Source organism: Geotrypetes seraphini, chromosome 1, assembly GCF_902459505.1.
Source record: "Geotrypetes seraphini chromosome 1, aGeoSer1.1, whole genome shotgun sequence".
NCBI classification, from domain to species: Eukaryota; Metazoa; Chordata; class Amphibia; order Gymnophiona; family Dermophiidae; genus Geotrypetes; species Geotrypetes seraphini.
In genome coordinates, this window is record NC_047084.1 from 135,202,115 (window position 1) to 135,219,471 (window position 17,357).

The 17,357-nt window shown below is 39.8% G+C and overlaps 1 protein-coding gene across 6 annotated transcripts in view; it reads left to right on the forward strand.

Moving 5' to 3' along the window:
• Window positions 1–17,357, forward strand: part of LARP1B (La ribonucleoprotein 1B) — a 277,107-nt gene that overhangs the window by 104,502 nt on the left and 155,248 nt on the right. For all 6 annotated transcript variants that reach the window (XR_004538886.1, XM_033939051.1, XM_033939069.1 and 3 more), the window contains one exon: window positions 4,653–4,821. Coding sequence is in view for 5 of the 6 variants with exons in the window: in XM_033939051.1 (XP_033794942.1) it covers window positions 4,653–4,821 (169 nt within the window). In the remaining variant the exon portion in view is untranslated. The remainder of the gene's footprint in view (window positions 1–4,652; window positions 4,822–17,357) is intronic.

Here is a 17,357-nt window from a genome sequence, read left to right on the forward strand (position 1 = left end):
GGGGTCCCACCCATGATGGGGACTGCTTTGATATGTCTCGCTTGTAAGATTCCTGCTTGGCTGTTTGGCAGACTGAGGTAATTAGGGAGGGGTCACATGATATGTATTATTCCAAAGTTTTGCCTCAGTCTCCACCTGCCAGTCCAGCCCGGCCCAGCCCAGAAGAGGGAGGATCTCCGACGCACCGCCCAGCCCAGGCCGCGCCAGAAGAGGGAGGATCTTCGGGCACCGGTACTGGTGCCCAGTCGGGGTAAGGGATGTCATTGCCGTGCTCGGGGGGATGTAGGATCGCGGTGGAGGGGGGGGCAACATGAGCGGGGGGGAGGATGCCGGATCGCGGGGAGGGGTATAGAGCAGCGTCGGTGGCCTCAAAGGGGGGGGAATGGAGCAGCGCCGGTAGCTTCGATGGTGGGGGAGGTGGAACCAATCAAAGCGAGTTTCCCTTACTTCCTATGGGGAAACTTGCTTTGATATACGAGCAATTTGGTTTATGAGCATGCTTCTGGAACGAATTATGCTCATAAACCAAGGTTCCACTGTACACCATTATCAGGAGTGTCAGGAGGTATTAGCAGAAATTTAGCTCCGGACATCTAAGTTTAGCTCCAGACATCTAAGTTCCAGACATCATCCAAAGCTCATCCATAACACGCCTCCAACACGCCCCCTCAAACTTTGTTTGCACAGCAATAATAATAATAATAATAATAATTTATTTTTTTATATACCGCCAAAGCCATGATAGTTCGAGGCGGTTTACAATAAGAGGTGTTGGACAATCAGCGAATTAGTACAATACAATGAAGTGGTACAATACAAAGTCATCGTATATAAGGTACAGGTTCGAGTAGTGATACATTATAAGATTTTTAGGTTACAATCGATTGAACAAATTTGTTTTTATTGCTTTTCTAAAATTGAAGTAGGATGAGGAATGCATGATAATGTTACCCAGCCAGTCTTTCCATTTACCTGCCTGGGAGACAAGATTTCTGTCCAGGAATCTTTTGTAGCAGCAGTCCTTTAAGGATGGGAAGGTGAATATGTGAATTCTGCGTGTGGGCCTAATAGGACTGTCCAGATTAAATTGAGAAACCAGGTACGTAGGGGCCAGGCCAAAAATTGATTTATAACAAAAAAATTTGAACAAAACTCGTGCTTCCAGGGGCAGCCAGTGAAGTTTTTGGTAGTAGGGGCTAATGTGTTCCCATTTTCTCAACCCAAAAATCAGTCGAACTGCCGAATTTTGAATGATTCAGTGTCTTTGGAGGTTTTTTTGAAGGTTCCCAATTAAATGATGTTACAGTAGTCAAGTATGCTATGAATGGAAGATTAAACCAGTAAACGAAATGAGACTGCGTCAAAATATTTTCTGATGGTTCTGAGTTTCCATAATATCGAGAAGCATTTCCTAACCAGTAAATCCGTGTGTATATTTAGGGTAAGGTGGCGGTCCAGAGTCACTCCCAGGATTTTTAAGGAATCTTCAGTAGGGAAGGCCTGACCCATTCACCAAAATTGTTGAGTCTTTAATTTTTTCATTTGGGCTTGCTAAGAAAAATTTGGTTTTGTCTGAGTTGAGTTTTAGTTTGAATTCTGTCATCCATAATCCGTATCTTTTTCAGGATGAATGACAGATGATTGTTTGTTTCAGATGACAGGGATGTAAGGGGGATGACAATAGTGATATTGTCTGCATAGATGTAGAATTTGACTTTTATGCTTTGCAATAAGTTCCCTAGTGAGGCGAGATAAATGTTAAACAATGTTGGGGATAGGGGAGAGCCCTGCGGCACTCCGCAAGAGTTTACCCAGCTGCTGGATTGTTTATTATCACTATAGACTTGATAAGATCGTTTAGTCAAAAAATCCTGAAACCATTTTAACACATTACCTGAAAGGCCAATTGACTCCAAACACTCAATCAGAATGGCATGATCAACCAAATCGAAGGCATTGCTTAAGTCTAATTGCAGAACTAGAGCACTTTTACCTTGACTAAGTAAGCTATGAAGGAAATCTTGCAATGATGCAATGACTGTTTCGGTACTAAACCCCGATCGACAGCCTGATTGGTTGTCGTGTAGCATGCTGAATTTGTCTAAGTACATTACTAGGTCCTGGTTGACCGAATCTTCCATCAGCTTTACAAATAAGGGAGTGCTTGCAATAGGTCTGTAATTTGATGTCAGCTTTGTGGATTCTTTAGGGTTTTTTATAGTTGGAGTAATCAAAATCTGACCTAGATCCTTGGGAAATGTACTGGTCAGTAGTAGAGAGGAAAGCCAATTGTATAACTTGGCTTTGAAGGTGACTGGAGCTACTTTCATAGTATTTGGTGGGCAGCAGCCTAGTCTGCACTAGGAATCAGCGTATTTCATGTAAGATTTGCAGAATTCTTGCCAGGACGGAGTAGTAAAGTTATTCCAGGACATGTCTACCCTAGGTCTGTCTTTGTATTGAGCAACTGAGTAGATCCTGAGGTTGGTAGTGGGGACCGTTAGTTCGGATCTTAAGTTTTTAATTTTGTTGTTAACGGCCAGAGCGTCTGCAGATGGTGGGGAGTCTAAGGTAGAGCAGGAGGAGGCCTGAGTATCATAAAGACTAATTTGAAGAGGTTTCTACTATTAGTGTTAGTTGAGCCTATTTTGGGGGCGTAGAAATTAGTACGTTTCTTTATTATTAGTTTTAGTCTCCAATTCAATCTCCCTTTACTGTCTCCTGATTTCAACCATTGTCTTTCGAGTTTCCGTAACTCTCGTTTCACGTTTCCTAACTCAGCGTCATACCAGCCTTCCAAATTCTTATTTCTCACTTTTCTTAGTTTGATGGAGGCCATTTTGTTTAGTATCTGTGTACTCGTATTAGTCCAAGAATCCACCGAGAAGGAGTCTGAATCTGAGTTAGAGGTTAGTGTGACCAAAATTCCACTGGATTCACCAGGCCTCTGCTAGCTATCATTTTCTTATTCCTTTTATTCTTCTTGGGTTTGGTTGGTGAGCGTCTTACTTGCCAGCTAATTTGGAAATTGCATAATCGATGGTCAGACCACAAAGAATCAGTCCAGGTAGCTTGTTTCCAGTAAATCTTGGGATTGACTAGTTCTTTGGAGGAAAAGGATACTAAATCTAATTGGTGGCCTTTTTGATGGGTCTTTTCAGGAACTGGCACAAAGAAGTTTAGTGAGAAAATGAAGGATAGTAAATCTTTGGGGTCACCCTGCTCTGTCTGCTCTAGGTGAATATTCAGATCACGGTCAGTAGGTTATAGGGGCCTGTTATTGAGTTTGTAAGGAGGAATTCGTATAAATTATCCTTGGCTGTGGGCCATTTCTTGGGAGGAATGTAAAATAGGGTAATTATTAAGCCATCTTCTAACTGGTCAGACCTGAGTTTACAAGAAAGGATTTCAAGGTCCGCTGAGGAATTAGAAGCTAGGGTAGTAGTCTCGAAGGACTCTCTTAGGATAATAGCTATTCCTCCCCCTTTTCCCCTGTTTCTAGGTTGAGATATAATTTTAAACCCAAGAGGCAGACAGTCGCGTATAATAATGTCGCTATCTGAGACCAGCCAAGTTTTAGTTAGGACAAAATGAGGGTTGATCTCTTCCAGCCAGTCTTTGACCAATTGCGCCTTGTTCCTAATAGATCATATATTTAAGTAGAAACCTTGAAGGATTTGATAGTCAGGAGGGTCAGTGGCTAATGCGTAGGTAATCTTCCTCAACGTCCGCTGTTTTTTGCAATAAGGTCTGCTAGGTTTTTGTGAAGGGGGTACAGTCGGGATTTGGAAGGGACCCCATTCAGAATAATCGTATAGAGCCCGATTTGCGGCCTTAAGAGGTACTGAATTAGTAAAGCAGGTCCTTGTAAGGACTGTGTTAGGGATAGTATATAATGCATCAGCTGACCAGCTTTTGTAACAGATCCAATAAAACATAAGAGACCAGATCATATGCTTACTTAAAGGTGCCATCATGCAATAAATGATCAACAGAGAATGAAAAAGTTATGACCTGAGTCAGACTGAACTTAAGATCTTAAGAAAATCTGGATAAAACAGATCTTGAGACTTAAACAGATCCTAAGACTTAAACAGAGTAAAACCAGATCCTAAGACATAAGCAGATCCTAAGAAAACCTGGGTAAAACCTAAGTTGGGTGGTCTTATCAATAAGCTAAGAAGCCTAGCAAGGTGTCCAGAAAGTCATTTTTTTTTTTTTCAAATTCTTTATTCATTTTTTCATCTTACAACAAGTACACAATATTGCAACATTTAAAACTTTTACACATCACTTGAATTTCTTTCTATCGTCATCGTAAATACATAAATTTATTCGCTCCCTACCCACCCTTCCCTCAAATATTTCAATCAAAAATATCATATAAATATTGTATTCTTATCTATTGATTAACCTTTAAATAGAACTTTAAACCGTCCCCCCTCCCCCATATATACAAAGTCATCTTTGAAAATCAGCACTTGGACATTTTGGCAAGAAAAACATCCAAGTGCCGATTTATGCCATTTTTTGGATGTCTTAGTGTTTTGAAAATGCCCCTATTTGTAGCATTTGCCCTGTTTCCCAAATATTGAGTTTAAATATTTTTCTTTTGTTTAACCTTTTTTGTACCCCACTCCACTCTTGTGAAGTGCACTATGACTACTTGTATGGTTATGAAGAACAGTATGGAGAGAGAACTGCACAAGCGTACCCAGCAGAAGTGAATGCCAATATGATGTATTACTATGATGATGGAACTGGTGTACAGATGTATACTGTGGATGAAACCCTGCTGAAAGAATACATCAAGCGCCAAATGTAAGTAGACAAAATAAGTTTATAAAACAATCTTCAAATTAATTTTTTGTTTTTTTTTTATAAATCTTTATTCATTTTAACATCTTACATCATGTGTAATAATTAACATTGAAATTAAATACATCACTTGAATATCTATCATATCCAACATTAAAACATAAAGTTTCATCCCTTCCCTCCCTCCCCTACTATAATATATATAATCAAATATAATTTATAAAATTCTTTTTTATTGATCTAAACCATTGATAAAATTCAGAACCCCCCCAACCCATCCCCTTATTGCAAAGTTCTTATATTGGAAAAATGGTATCTATTCATTACAATAATTTATCAAAGGCATCCAAATCTCCTTAAATTTATTATAATTTCATTTTTGTATAGCTATTGTTCTTTCCATTCTATAAATGTGACAAAGTGAGTTCCACCAAAAACTATAATTAAGTCTACTCCAATTCTTCCAATTATTTGTGATATGTTGTATGGCGACTCCTGTCATGATCAATGAAAGCCTATTGTTTTTAGATGAAATTTGGCTCTTTGCTCTCATTGACATTCCAAATAAAATTGTGTCGTACGATAATACCAATAAACAATTTATTTGGCCCCATATTGATTTCCAAAAAGCCATAATTAATGGACAGTAGAACAATAAGTGATCTAAAGTTCCTGGCTCGAGATGACTTAGAGCTGTCCAATTTTTATAAACGAACTGGGGTCCAATATGCTCTGTGTAACAAAAAGAACCAAGTTTGTCTCAGAGATGCAGATACTGTACATCTCATCCTTCAAGACCAAATTCGTGGCCACTGAGACGCAGAAATTTGATGCTTAATCTCAATGCTCCAAATGTCTCTGAGACCAGTTTTTGGTTTTTTATTCATAAATCCAGATACAGTGGTGCCTCACACAACGAACTTAATTCGTTCCAGGAGCAAGTTTGTTATGCGAAAAGTTCGTTATGTGAAACGCGTTTTCCCATAACAATACATGTTAAAAAAAATAATTCGTTCTGTAGCATAAAATATGCTAAGATGACATAAAAAAAGATAAATTTATCTTGTTAGAGCTGTTAGCATGATATAGAGGGGATATATGTGAAGGGGAGGGGAGACAGGGGTTTTGTTGATCCTTGCTGTGTATTATAATCACCCCCCACATACTCCCCAGTACCTTTTTTAATTCCTCCCATCTTTCCCAGCCAGTGGCGTACAGGCCAGAAGCGCAGAGATCAGGAGCAATTCCTCTGCACGCCTGTGTGGGCCCATGCCGATCTCCGAATGGCTGCAGTTAGTTCTTGTGAGTCCCGCGAGAGCTGGCTGCAGTTAGTTCTTGTGAGTCCCGCGAGAGCTGACTGCAGCCATTCAGAGATCAGCGCAGGCCCAGGCAGTAGCACAGAAGGCTTGCTCTTGATCTCTGTCTGCGCTTCTGGCTGGGAAATTTGCTAGACCACCAGTTCGAGTGAGCGGGTGAGATTAAAGTTGCAGCAGTGGTGGCTTTTTTAAAAAAATATGTGGCGGCGGGGGGAGGTTTAAAAATATGCGGTGGCGGCAGAGGCTTAAAAATATGCAGCAGCGGCGGCAGGGGGGTTTAAAATATGTAGCGCCACTGCACAGGGAGCCAGGCGGAGAGAGGGCAGTTAAGCGATGCAGCTCGGGCGACTTCGTTATGTGAAACGAAGTTCGTTGTGGGAAGCAAGACCTGAAGTTCGTTGTGCGCAGCGTTCGCTGTGCGAGGCGTCCGTTGTGTGAGGCACCACTGTATTAATTTATACCACTGTGCAGAATAATGACCTCGCTACGACATCCCAATTGCTGGATATAATATAGGTTTATTAGTAGTAGACAAAAGTCAGCTTACATGTAACAACAATACAGCAAATTGAGCCAATGGATAACATACAAAGTAGTCGGCTTCTGTCATGGATCCATCCTAAAGCTTAAGACAGCCGGTATGCTACTTATATACTTTAGTTCAGTAGTCTAGAGTCACATGTATTACCTAGTTACAGATTACATACTCCCTTTCCATTGGATTGGCACATTTATCTTATCTATTGATTGTATAATAATAATAATAACTTTATTTTTATATACCACCATACCACAAACAGTTCTAAGCAGTTTACAAGGGAAGAGACTGTATACAGACAGCGACATTACAGCGAACTTTCATATTTACATTGGCTTGTTAAGTTTAGTCAGGTTTATCTGGAAGTGTATTGAAAGTACATCAGGTTGAGGTGGGGTCAGAGAAATTTGTGAGAGATAGGTTTTTATTGACTTTCTAAACGTTTGGTACGAGAGTGCGTTTGAGATAAAGTTGGTTAAACATTTGTTCCATTTGCCTGCTTGGAATGATAGTGTTCTGTTGAGGTATCTCTTGTAGGTGCAGCCCTTTTACTTACCACAGAGCCATATTTAAATATGATATCATCTACTGTCAAATCTGACTCCTCTCTATTTCCCCTGACAATGCAATCTTAATACTAAGTTCAATAATTTCTGAGAGTAGGCCCCTTCCTTCCTGAGCTTCATTGTCGTTCTGTCAGCAGTTCAGATAACTTTTGGTAGGACATCTTGTCCTGCAGTACTGGTGCCTGAGTTTATCTTCCTGTTTGGGTTTGTCTTCTTGGAAAGTCCCGAAATATCCAATGCTGTTACAGTCAGCAAATATTTTCTAGCTACTAGAGCAAAGATGACCATCTAACATAAGCATATTGTTTCTGCTGACAGGGAGAGATATGTTTCTTTCATTATTCAGAAACCTGCATTTAATGGCACAATGTCTCTCTTAAAATATCCTCTGGGGGGGTCTCATAGGGGTCTTCACCTACATTTTCATGGAGGTCTTACTCCTGATTCTCCCTCAATATGCAGAAGGAGGCTGAAATTTGAATCTGAAACAGGCACAGCAGGGACAGGGCGGGTGTCTAGAATGTCTCACCTATCTACTGGAAAAGATCTTACCAGGGTAAGTACATAATCTCCTTTTCCAGTGCAATAGGTGAGACATTCTAGTCCATAGGAACATACAAAAACAGTCCCCCAAGAAAGCTAGGGTGGGCTTGCTGCGCCGGCCTTTAAGACTGAGGCCCAAAATGGCAGAGTTCTGTCTGGCAGCAACATGCACGCTGTAGAAATTGGCAAACGTGTAGAAAGACCACATCGCTGCCCTGCAAATCTCAGGAGAAACTGATCCAGCTTCCGTCCATGAAGAAGCTGCACTCCTGGTAGAAAGTACCTTAACATAAATAGGGGACAGTTACCTCTCAAGAATGCTTGTCAATAATGTTTCAGTACACCTGTCTTGCATTGTTGCATGTAATTCAGAAAATGTTTATAAAGGGGGACGTGGCTTGGTCGCACATGAAAACGGTCAGGTAGTGGGTTAGCTCCGTGCTTACAGATTACTAAAAGATCAATAAGTCGCTTGTAAGTTGTTTATTTTGGCTGGATAAGAGATAAGCACAAGTATGGCTTCAGGGAAACAAACAAAAATTGACTCGAAGTATGGTAACACCGGTAGTGTAAAGAGATCGAAGCCAGAGCCGGAAACTCTTCTGAAGACGCCAGTATCAAAAGGAGCCGACAGTGAAGTTATGAGAGAATTGAAGGAAATAAAAGAAATTGTGTTGGCAACTGCTAAAAAGGTTAACGATCTGACAGATGAAGTGGCTACTCTAAATAAAAGAATGGAACTGTTGGAAATAAAAACAAGTCAGTTGGAGAAAAAAATGGAAGTAACAGAAATAGAATTATCACAAACTAAACAAGATCGGATAAAAATTGAGGCGCTTACCCTGGAGCTGGAAGATTGCTCAAACCGTGAGAGGAGGAGTAATTTGAGAATATTAGGTCTACCGGAAGGGGTGGAGAAAGGTAATTCAATTTCCTTCCTGGAGAATTTTATACTGAAGTGCTGCCTATTAAAACAAAGTTCCCTCTTGAGATCGAGAGGGCACACAGAATACCTGCAAGAAGGTTAGATAGGCAAATGGGTCCACGCCCATTAATATTTAAATTATTAAGGCATCAGCAGGTGATTGAAATTTTTCAATTGGCAAAGCAAAACAAAAATTTAAAATGCCAAGATGCCTGTATTCATATCGTGCCCGATTTTGCTAAAAACACGGCAAATAAAAGGAAAAGATTTTTCAATCTCAGGCCACAATTACGAGCCATGGGGGCAAAATACGGGCTTCTATACCCTGCAATTATGAAGATCACGATTGAAAATAAAACTTTTACTTTTTTTTTTTTAATTCTTTATTATTCATTTTTAAACTTTCATCAAGTGTACAGAAATTCATAATAACCACAATTAATTTAATCACTTGAACATCTTATCATTATATCTTATAAATACAAATGTAACCCCCCCCCCACCTCCCTCAAAGCCCATAAATCATTATAAGATCATATACTTGAAACCCTCCCCCCAATACTAAATGTTGTATAATTAATAGAAAAATGACATTTAATCATGACAAAAAGATGTTAATGGCTCCCATATTTTAATTAATAAAATTTTTATAATTTCCCTTCTGTACCAAAAAAACTTTTACTTTTGACAATCCAGGAAAATTGCAAGATTTTTACAACAGCCAATGTCTCCTTAACTTCTTCAAAGGAGGTCTGAATTGAGATTTATTATGTTAAATTTTTATTTTTCTTCTGCAGACTACTATTTTAAGTTAAGTTTAAAGGATGTTTCATGGTATTTAAACATATATTCAATTATATAAAAGCCCAAGGTAAATTGGAAGAGAATGCAATGGTTTCAATTTATTTTAAACTGTTTTATTCAACGGATGCGGTGAGCATTGGAATGTTTACATCAGATTCCATGTTACAGTATTACTTTGACTAACATATTGATTAGAGCCAAAAAGCAATTGTTACTTTACTCAAAGAAATACATGAGTTAAATAGTGCAGTGCCCAGAGGGGCATGAAGCCTGAGGAAGATAATACATCGCTTCTGCAGCAGATCAATTTAAGAAGTTAAAACTTCTCTATCGGCATAACTACGTCACTTATACCAATTACTTGGAGATGGTATCTGGCTACTTAAACTGTTATGATATATGGCAACAGTTTGTGGACATAAGTGAATAATGTACACAATGGTTTATTTAAAGGATGACGATTTTTCTCAGAGGAGGGATCTGTGCTCCCATTAACTGGAAAAAGCCAGGAAAAAAAAATTTGGGGAAAACTTTTCATAATCCAATGAGAGAAATATCTAGTGATATATTGTGCAACAGAAATGTGAGGCAGAGGAGTAGCAGAAATCAATATCAACTTAATACATGGAAATTGTTGCAAAAATATTAAATGCAGAGAACTGGATGACAATGCAAAAAAGGATTTCGAAATGACATTTCCAGCCCTGAAAAGGCAACGAAGGCGAGATGATTGAAAGAAAAGGGAATGAAAAGGTTTTTGAATCCAGCTAAGTAACTCTTTCTAAGACATTGGGCTGGTTCTAATTTTGGTTTTCTTGAAACGTGTGACTTGTAGCAATTGATTTTTGATAAGAAATAGTATTGTATTACTTTGAATGCAGTGATAATAGTAATTGTTAGTTTTTGGCTGCCTTTAGCAATTTCTCTTCTTGTTACTCATGACTAACAGGATAAAAAGCCAGAAGAGTTTTCTAGAGTAATGTGCAATACAGGTGTGGGATTCCCATACTCATAGCATCGTTTTCTTTAATGCTCATTAGAGTTTTATTGGAAATGAGGGATTTTTTTTCATATCTGCAGAATTCTTCACTTTGTAATGGCTTAAAATAGGTTTTTCCTCTTTTTTGCTGTACTTCCTTATATATTGAGATATCCTTACATTAAGAATATAAAATAGATTTTAAAGTTTGATTACAAATATTTCTCATAAATGTTGGAAATGATAGTAAGGTATAATAGATGCATAAAATTTATTTGAAATTCAAAAAGAAAATCTATAAAATATATTCATCTAGGTATACTTTCATTAAATTGATTAAATTAGATTTATATTATATGATTTTTTTTAAAAAAAGGAAGGAAGAAGAAGGGAAAGGGGAAGGAAAAGGAAAAAAGGAAGGAAGGGGAAAGGAAAAAAAAAAGTAAAAATATATTTTGCTAAATGAAATTTTCATTTTATAAAGTATTGCTATAATATATTAGATATTAAGTTAGTTTAAATGTGTTATTAATTGCAATAATGCATTGACTAGGGTTTACAAAAGATAATTTGATTTTATTATACATATTAGAAACATAGAAATAGACGGCAGATAAGGGCCACGGCCCATCAAGTCTGCCCACTCCAATGACCCTCCCTATCTATCTTTGCGGATAGATCCCACATGTTTGTCCCATTTGGCCTTAAAATCTGGCACGCTTCTGGCCTCAATAACCTGAAGTGGAAGACTATTCCAGCGATCAACTACCCTTTCGGTGAAGAAGAACTTCCTAGTGTCACCATGCAGTTTCCCGCCCCTTATTTTCCACTGATGCCCCCTTGTTGCCGCGGGACCCTTGAAAAATAAGATATCCTCTTCCACCTCGATGCGACCTGTGAGGTACTTGAATGTCTCGATCATATCTCCCCTCTCTCTACGTTCCTCGAGTGAGTAGAGCTGCAACTTCCCTAACCGCTCCTCGTATGGGAGCTCCTTGAGTCCCGAGACCATCCTGGTGGCCATTCTCTGGACCGATTCCAGTCTCAGCACATCCTTGCGGTAATGTGGCTTCCAAAATTGCACACAGTACTCCAGGTGCGGTCTCACCATGGATCTATACAGTGGCATAATGACTTCAGGTTTACGGCTGACGAAACTCCTGCGTATGCAACCTATATTTGCCTTGCTTTGGATGAAGCTTGCTCAACTTGATTTGCAGACTTCATGTCTTCCCTGACAATCACCCCTAAGTCTCTTTCTGCTTCAGTTTTTGTCAAGATCTCGCCATTTAGGGTGTAAATCTTGCATGGATTTCGGCTTCCCAGGTGCATGACTTTGCATTTTTTGGCATTGAAACTGAGTTGCCAGGACCTAGACCAGTGCTCCAGTAGAAGTAGGTCATGCATCATATCATCTGCCATTGAATTATTGTCTGTTGTGCTCTTGTTCACTACATTGCTTAGCTTGGCATCATCGGCGAATAATGTTATTCTTCCTCGGAGCCCTTCTGTCAAGTCTCTTATGTAGATGTTGAACAAGATCGGGCCCAGGACGGAGCCCTGTGGCACGCCACTTATCACCTCTGACATTTCGGAGGGAGTGCCATTCACCACTACCCTCTGAAGCCTACCTCCAAGCCAGTTCCCAACTCAATTTGTCAATGTGTCGCCCAAACCTAAAGAACTCATCTTGCTTAGCAACCTGCGGTGTGGTACGCTATCAAATGCTTTGCTGAAATCCAGGTAGACGATGTCCAGGGACTCACCAACATCCAGCTTCCTCGTCACCCAGTCAAAGAAGCTGATCAGGTTGGATTGGCAGGATCTCCCCTTAGTAAATCCATGTTGGCGGGGATCCCGTAGTTTCTCCTCGTCCATGATTCTATCCAATTGGTGTTTGATTAGGGTTTCCATTAGTTTGCTCACTATCGATGTGAGACTCACTGGTCTGTAATTTGCCATCTCCATCTTGGAGCCTTTCTTGTGGAGTGGGATGACGTTAGCTGTCTTCCAGTCCATCAGGACGTTACCTGTACTAAGGGAGAGATTGAAGAGCGCGGATAGCGGTTCCGCTAGGACATCACCCAACTCCCTGAGCACCCTAGGGTGTAGGTTGTCAGGCCCCATTGCTTTGTTGACCTTGATTTTTGACAGCTCGCAATAGACGCTGCTGGGTGTAAACTTGAAATTACTAAACGGGTCAACTGATTTAACCCTTGTCTGTGGCTGAGGGCCGATTCCCGGCGCCTCACAGGTGAAGACTGAGCAGAAGTATTTATTTAGCAGTTGGGCTTTTTCCGAGTCCGTTTCTACATAGTCTCCGTCTGGTTTTCTGAGACGTACTATCCCGCCCGAGTTCTTATTTCTGTCACTGATATACCTGAAGAAAGATTTATCTCCTTTCTGGATGTTCTTTGCTAGAGACTCCTCCATGCGGAATTTGGCCTCTCTAACTGCTGCTTTGACGGCCCTTGACTTGGCCAGATATTTTACTCTAGAGTCCTGTGTCCCTGATTGTTTGTAAGAGATGAATGCTTTTTTCTTCTCTTTGATGATGTCCGAGATCTCCGTAGAGAACCACTGTGGCTTGTTGTCCCTACTCCGTTTGCTTACTGATTTAACATAGCGGTTTGTTGCTTCCTGTATGGTGGCTTTCAGAGTTGACCACATTTCTTCCACGCTGTCGTGTCTGCTTGGCTTTGTAGCGCCTGGTGAACGAAGTCTCCCATGTCTTGGAAGTTTGTGTCTTTGAATTTGAGAACCTTGGTCATTGTGGTAGATTTCGTGAAACCTTTCCTGAGATTGAACCATATCATATTGTGGTCACTGGAGGCCAAGAGACCTCTGTGATACTTTCCCCATTGGTAAGTACTAGGTCCAGTATTGCCTGATCCCTTGTTGGTTCAGATACCAGTTGCCTGAGTCTTGCTCCATTCAAAGAGTTTAATAGCTTCCTGCTGTTGCCGGAAGCAGAGGAAAGTGTGACCCAATCCACATAAGGCATGTTGAAGTCACCTACCAATACTGTGTTACCCCGCAAGGTGATATTCTCTATATCTCCGATTAATTCCTTATCTAGGTCATCTTGATGTCTTGGGGGTCTGTATACTACGCCAAGATACAGGCATTTGTCCTTCCCTCTGGCCAAATTTACCCAAAGGGATTCCCCAGTGTACTGTACATCCGTGATTCTGGTGACCTTAATGTCATCTTTAGTATATAATGCTACACCACCTCCCATTTTACCCTCCCTGTCCCGGCGAAGCAAGTTGTAACCTGGTATGACCATGTCCCACCCGTGGGAGTCTGTGAGCCAGGTCTCAGATATCGCCACTACATCCAGGTCGGCATTCCTCATTTCTGTTTCCAAGTCTAGGATCTTATTTCCCAGACTGTGGGCGTTGACGTACATAGCCCTCCATGTTGTGTGTTTGTTGTATCTCAGTGGGGACGATCCCTCTTTATCAACTAGGACCCTATTAGCATTATTCGCATGTCTCTTACACTCCCTAGCATTATTCGCCTGTCTCTTACACTCCATAGACCCAGAGCTAAAGCTTGAACCTGTCTCGGACTCCCCATGACTATAGTGTGCTCCTATCTCAGACTCGGTAATGTGTGTACCCTGTGGGGGTATTCCCGTTTGGGCTACTCGAGCTCCTTTAGTGCAATTTGCAACGTGTGCACTCTCTCTGGTCCCAGAATTATAATGTGTACTCCCTCTAAACCCAGAATTGCTATGTATCCTCCCCCTAGACCCAAAATTGTAATGTGTCCCAGAAATATAGTATTTACTTAGCTCAGTCTCAAAAGAGTATTGGTAGCTTAGCTCGTCAGGTGGGTTGTGTGTGCCCGTACCCTCCCCCAACTTACCTAGTTTAAAGCCCTGTGTAGTAGGCGGGCTAGACGGTGTCCAAGGACGTTCTTCCCCCTCCTGGTCAGGTGTAACCCGTCTGGTCCCAGCAGTCCTTGCAGTGCCTCTCCGTGGTGTAGGAACCCAAAGTTCATCTCCTTGCACCATCCCTGCAGCCAGTCGTTCGCCCTCCGGACTCGATCCTCTCTGGCACTGCCCTTGCCCCTCACTGGGAGGATCAAGGAGAAGACCACCTGCGCATCCATCCTCCTCAGCTTCTCTCCCAGGGCTCTGAAGTCTTCGGGTATGCTCTCCGGGGTGCACCTGGCAGTGTTGTTGGTTCCGACGTGGATGAGGATCATAGGGAAGTGATCCTGGGGTTTGATGAGTCTGTCCAGGCTATCGGTTACATCCCGGATCCTGGCCCCCGGCAAACAGCAGACCTCTCTTGATTGCAGATCAGGTCTACAAATTGGTCCCTCGGTGCCCCTTAGCAGCGAATCCCCGATGACCACATATTGATCTAAGATTTTAGTTTGAATATCTTTACAGATATATGCGGGTTTAGTGAATATATAATATTATATAACATATGAATTACAATAAGTTAATTGATGAACTTTTATTAATGTTCTAAGTGGCTTATTGAAAATTATTGATAATCTGTAAGGGGTCATTTATTGCCTGGTCTTTTTTTTTTTTCCCTGGTCTAATATGTGTGTCACCAAGTTTTCACTGTTAATAATGATTTGGGTTGGGAGGATGGGAGTAAGGTTAGGGAAGGGAGGGTTTGAGAAAGGAAAATTTTACTCTCAAAATTTTAAACAGTCTATTCATATTAAATTAAATCTAAATATTTATGTTGGATTACATTTTTGGAAATAAAAACTTATAATGGAGATTAAGATTTTCTCTTTAAATGTCAATGGCCTGAATCATCAAATTAAAAAGAACAAAATGCTTGCCTTTTTAAAGCAGCAAAATGCTGACATATATTACATACAGGAGACACACTTATCATTGGTGGAGTCAAAAAAGCTCGAAGGGGGTTGGGTAAAACAAAGTTTCTTTGCCCCTGCAGTTGGTAAAAAAGCAGGAGTTGCTATATTAGTTAATAAAAAATGTACAGCTTATTTTAAATTAATTGGTTCTGATCCCTTGGGAAGGTGGGTACATGTGGAAATGAGCATAGGAAATAATACCCTGGAATTGTTTAATGTGTATGCCCTAAATACGAATCAAATTGAATTTTTTAAGAATTTACACCAGATATTACTCCCACTGGCTGCTTCTAATCTAGTAGCGGCAGGAGATTTCAATGCTGTTATGGATACTATAATGGACAAAAAACCAAGTAGGATCATGAAGTCGTTAGGATTAGATAATTTGGTGAATTCTTGTGATTTGAAAGATATATGGCGGTACTTCATTTTGATGATCGGGAATTTTCTTTTTGCTCACAAGTTCATAAATCCTTTTCTAGAATTGATTATATTTTTGTTTCAAATCAAATAGTACAACAAGTAACAAAAGCCGCTATTGATCCTATCATTTTATCTGATCATGGGGGTGTATGGATAGAATTTCAGTTTGATGAACAAGATTATAGCAGGTCTGTATGGAGATTTGATAATACATTGATTGCGGATTCAAATTTCCTTGAAGAATTTAAATTAAAAATGATTGAATTTTTTCAAATTAATATTTCAGAAGATATTACTATGGAAACGTTATGGGATGCATTTAAAGCTACCATGAGAGGTAGTATTATTTCATATTCGGCATGTATTAGAAAACAAATTAATAAACAGTTTTCTAATTTGGAAAAAGAAATTAAACTTTTGGAAGCTAAATTAGTGGGAGCAAAGTACCTTACAGGCTTTATTAAAAGCAAAAGGTAAATATAATGAGATATCTTCAAAATTGGTAAAGAAAGATTTGTTTTCTCATCAAATTTTGTATTATGGAAGCTCAAATAAGGCGGGAAGATTATTGGCAAATTATCTTAAAGCGAAAAAAGAACAAAAATTATTGCTATTAAAGATGAGAAAGGTGATACACATACTAAAATTGGAAATATTTAAAATCAATTTTTAAAATTTTATAAAGACCTATATTCTGAGCCTTATGAAGATAGAGGAAAAGATGGTTTAGAATTTTTAAATCTAATTGTGGGGCCGAAAATTCCTGAGCATATAAAAAAAAGTTTAGAAGAGCCTATATCGTTAAAAGAAATAGAAACAGCGTTGAAATCTCTTAGAGTTGGATCCGTTCCAGGTGGTGATGGTTTTACAGTAGAATTTTACAAATCATTTCAAATTATCCTATTACCCCGTTTATTAAATTTATATCAGTCACAACTAACTAAGGGTTGTATCACAGGTACTATGGCAGATTCATTAATAATCGTTTTGCCAAAGCCAAATAAAGATTCAACTTTGGTTTCAAACTACAGGCCTATCTCACTAATTAATGTAGATGGAAAACTTTTAGCCAAAATATTGGCTTTACGTTTGGCTAAGGCTCTCCCTTTTATTATTGATATGCACCAAACTGGATTTGTTGCTAAAAGACATTCATCTAATAACACCAGATTGGCTTTTCACATGTTAAATTTAACAAAAGATATAAATGAACCTGCTTTCTCTGTGTCATTGTATGCAGAGAAAGCTTTTGAACGGGTGGAATGGACATTTATGTATCAAGCATTAGAATGGTTTGGTATAGGTTCAGGATTTATACAAATGATTCAAACATTGTATAGCTCCCCAACTGCAAGACTGCACTAACCTCTCCGAGAACATATCCTCATGTATATCGAACCTCCAAAACTGGGCCCTCACTGTTCAAGTGAAACTAAACGAGTCCAAAACAAAACTACTTTGGCTAGGGCCAATATTAGACCATTTACTCACCTCCATTCCACTTTCCTCCGGCCCCACACTACAGCTTGAGTTCTCAAGCAAAGTTCTGGGCATCATCGTGGACTCCTCACTATCCTTCAATGACCACCTC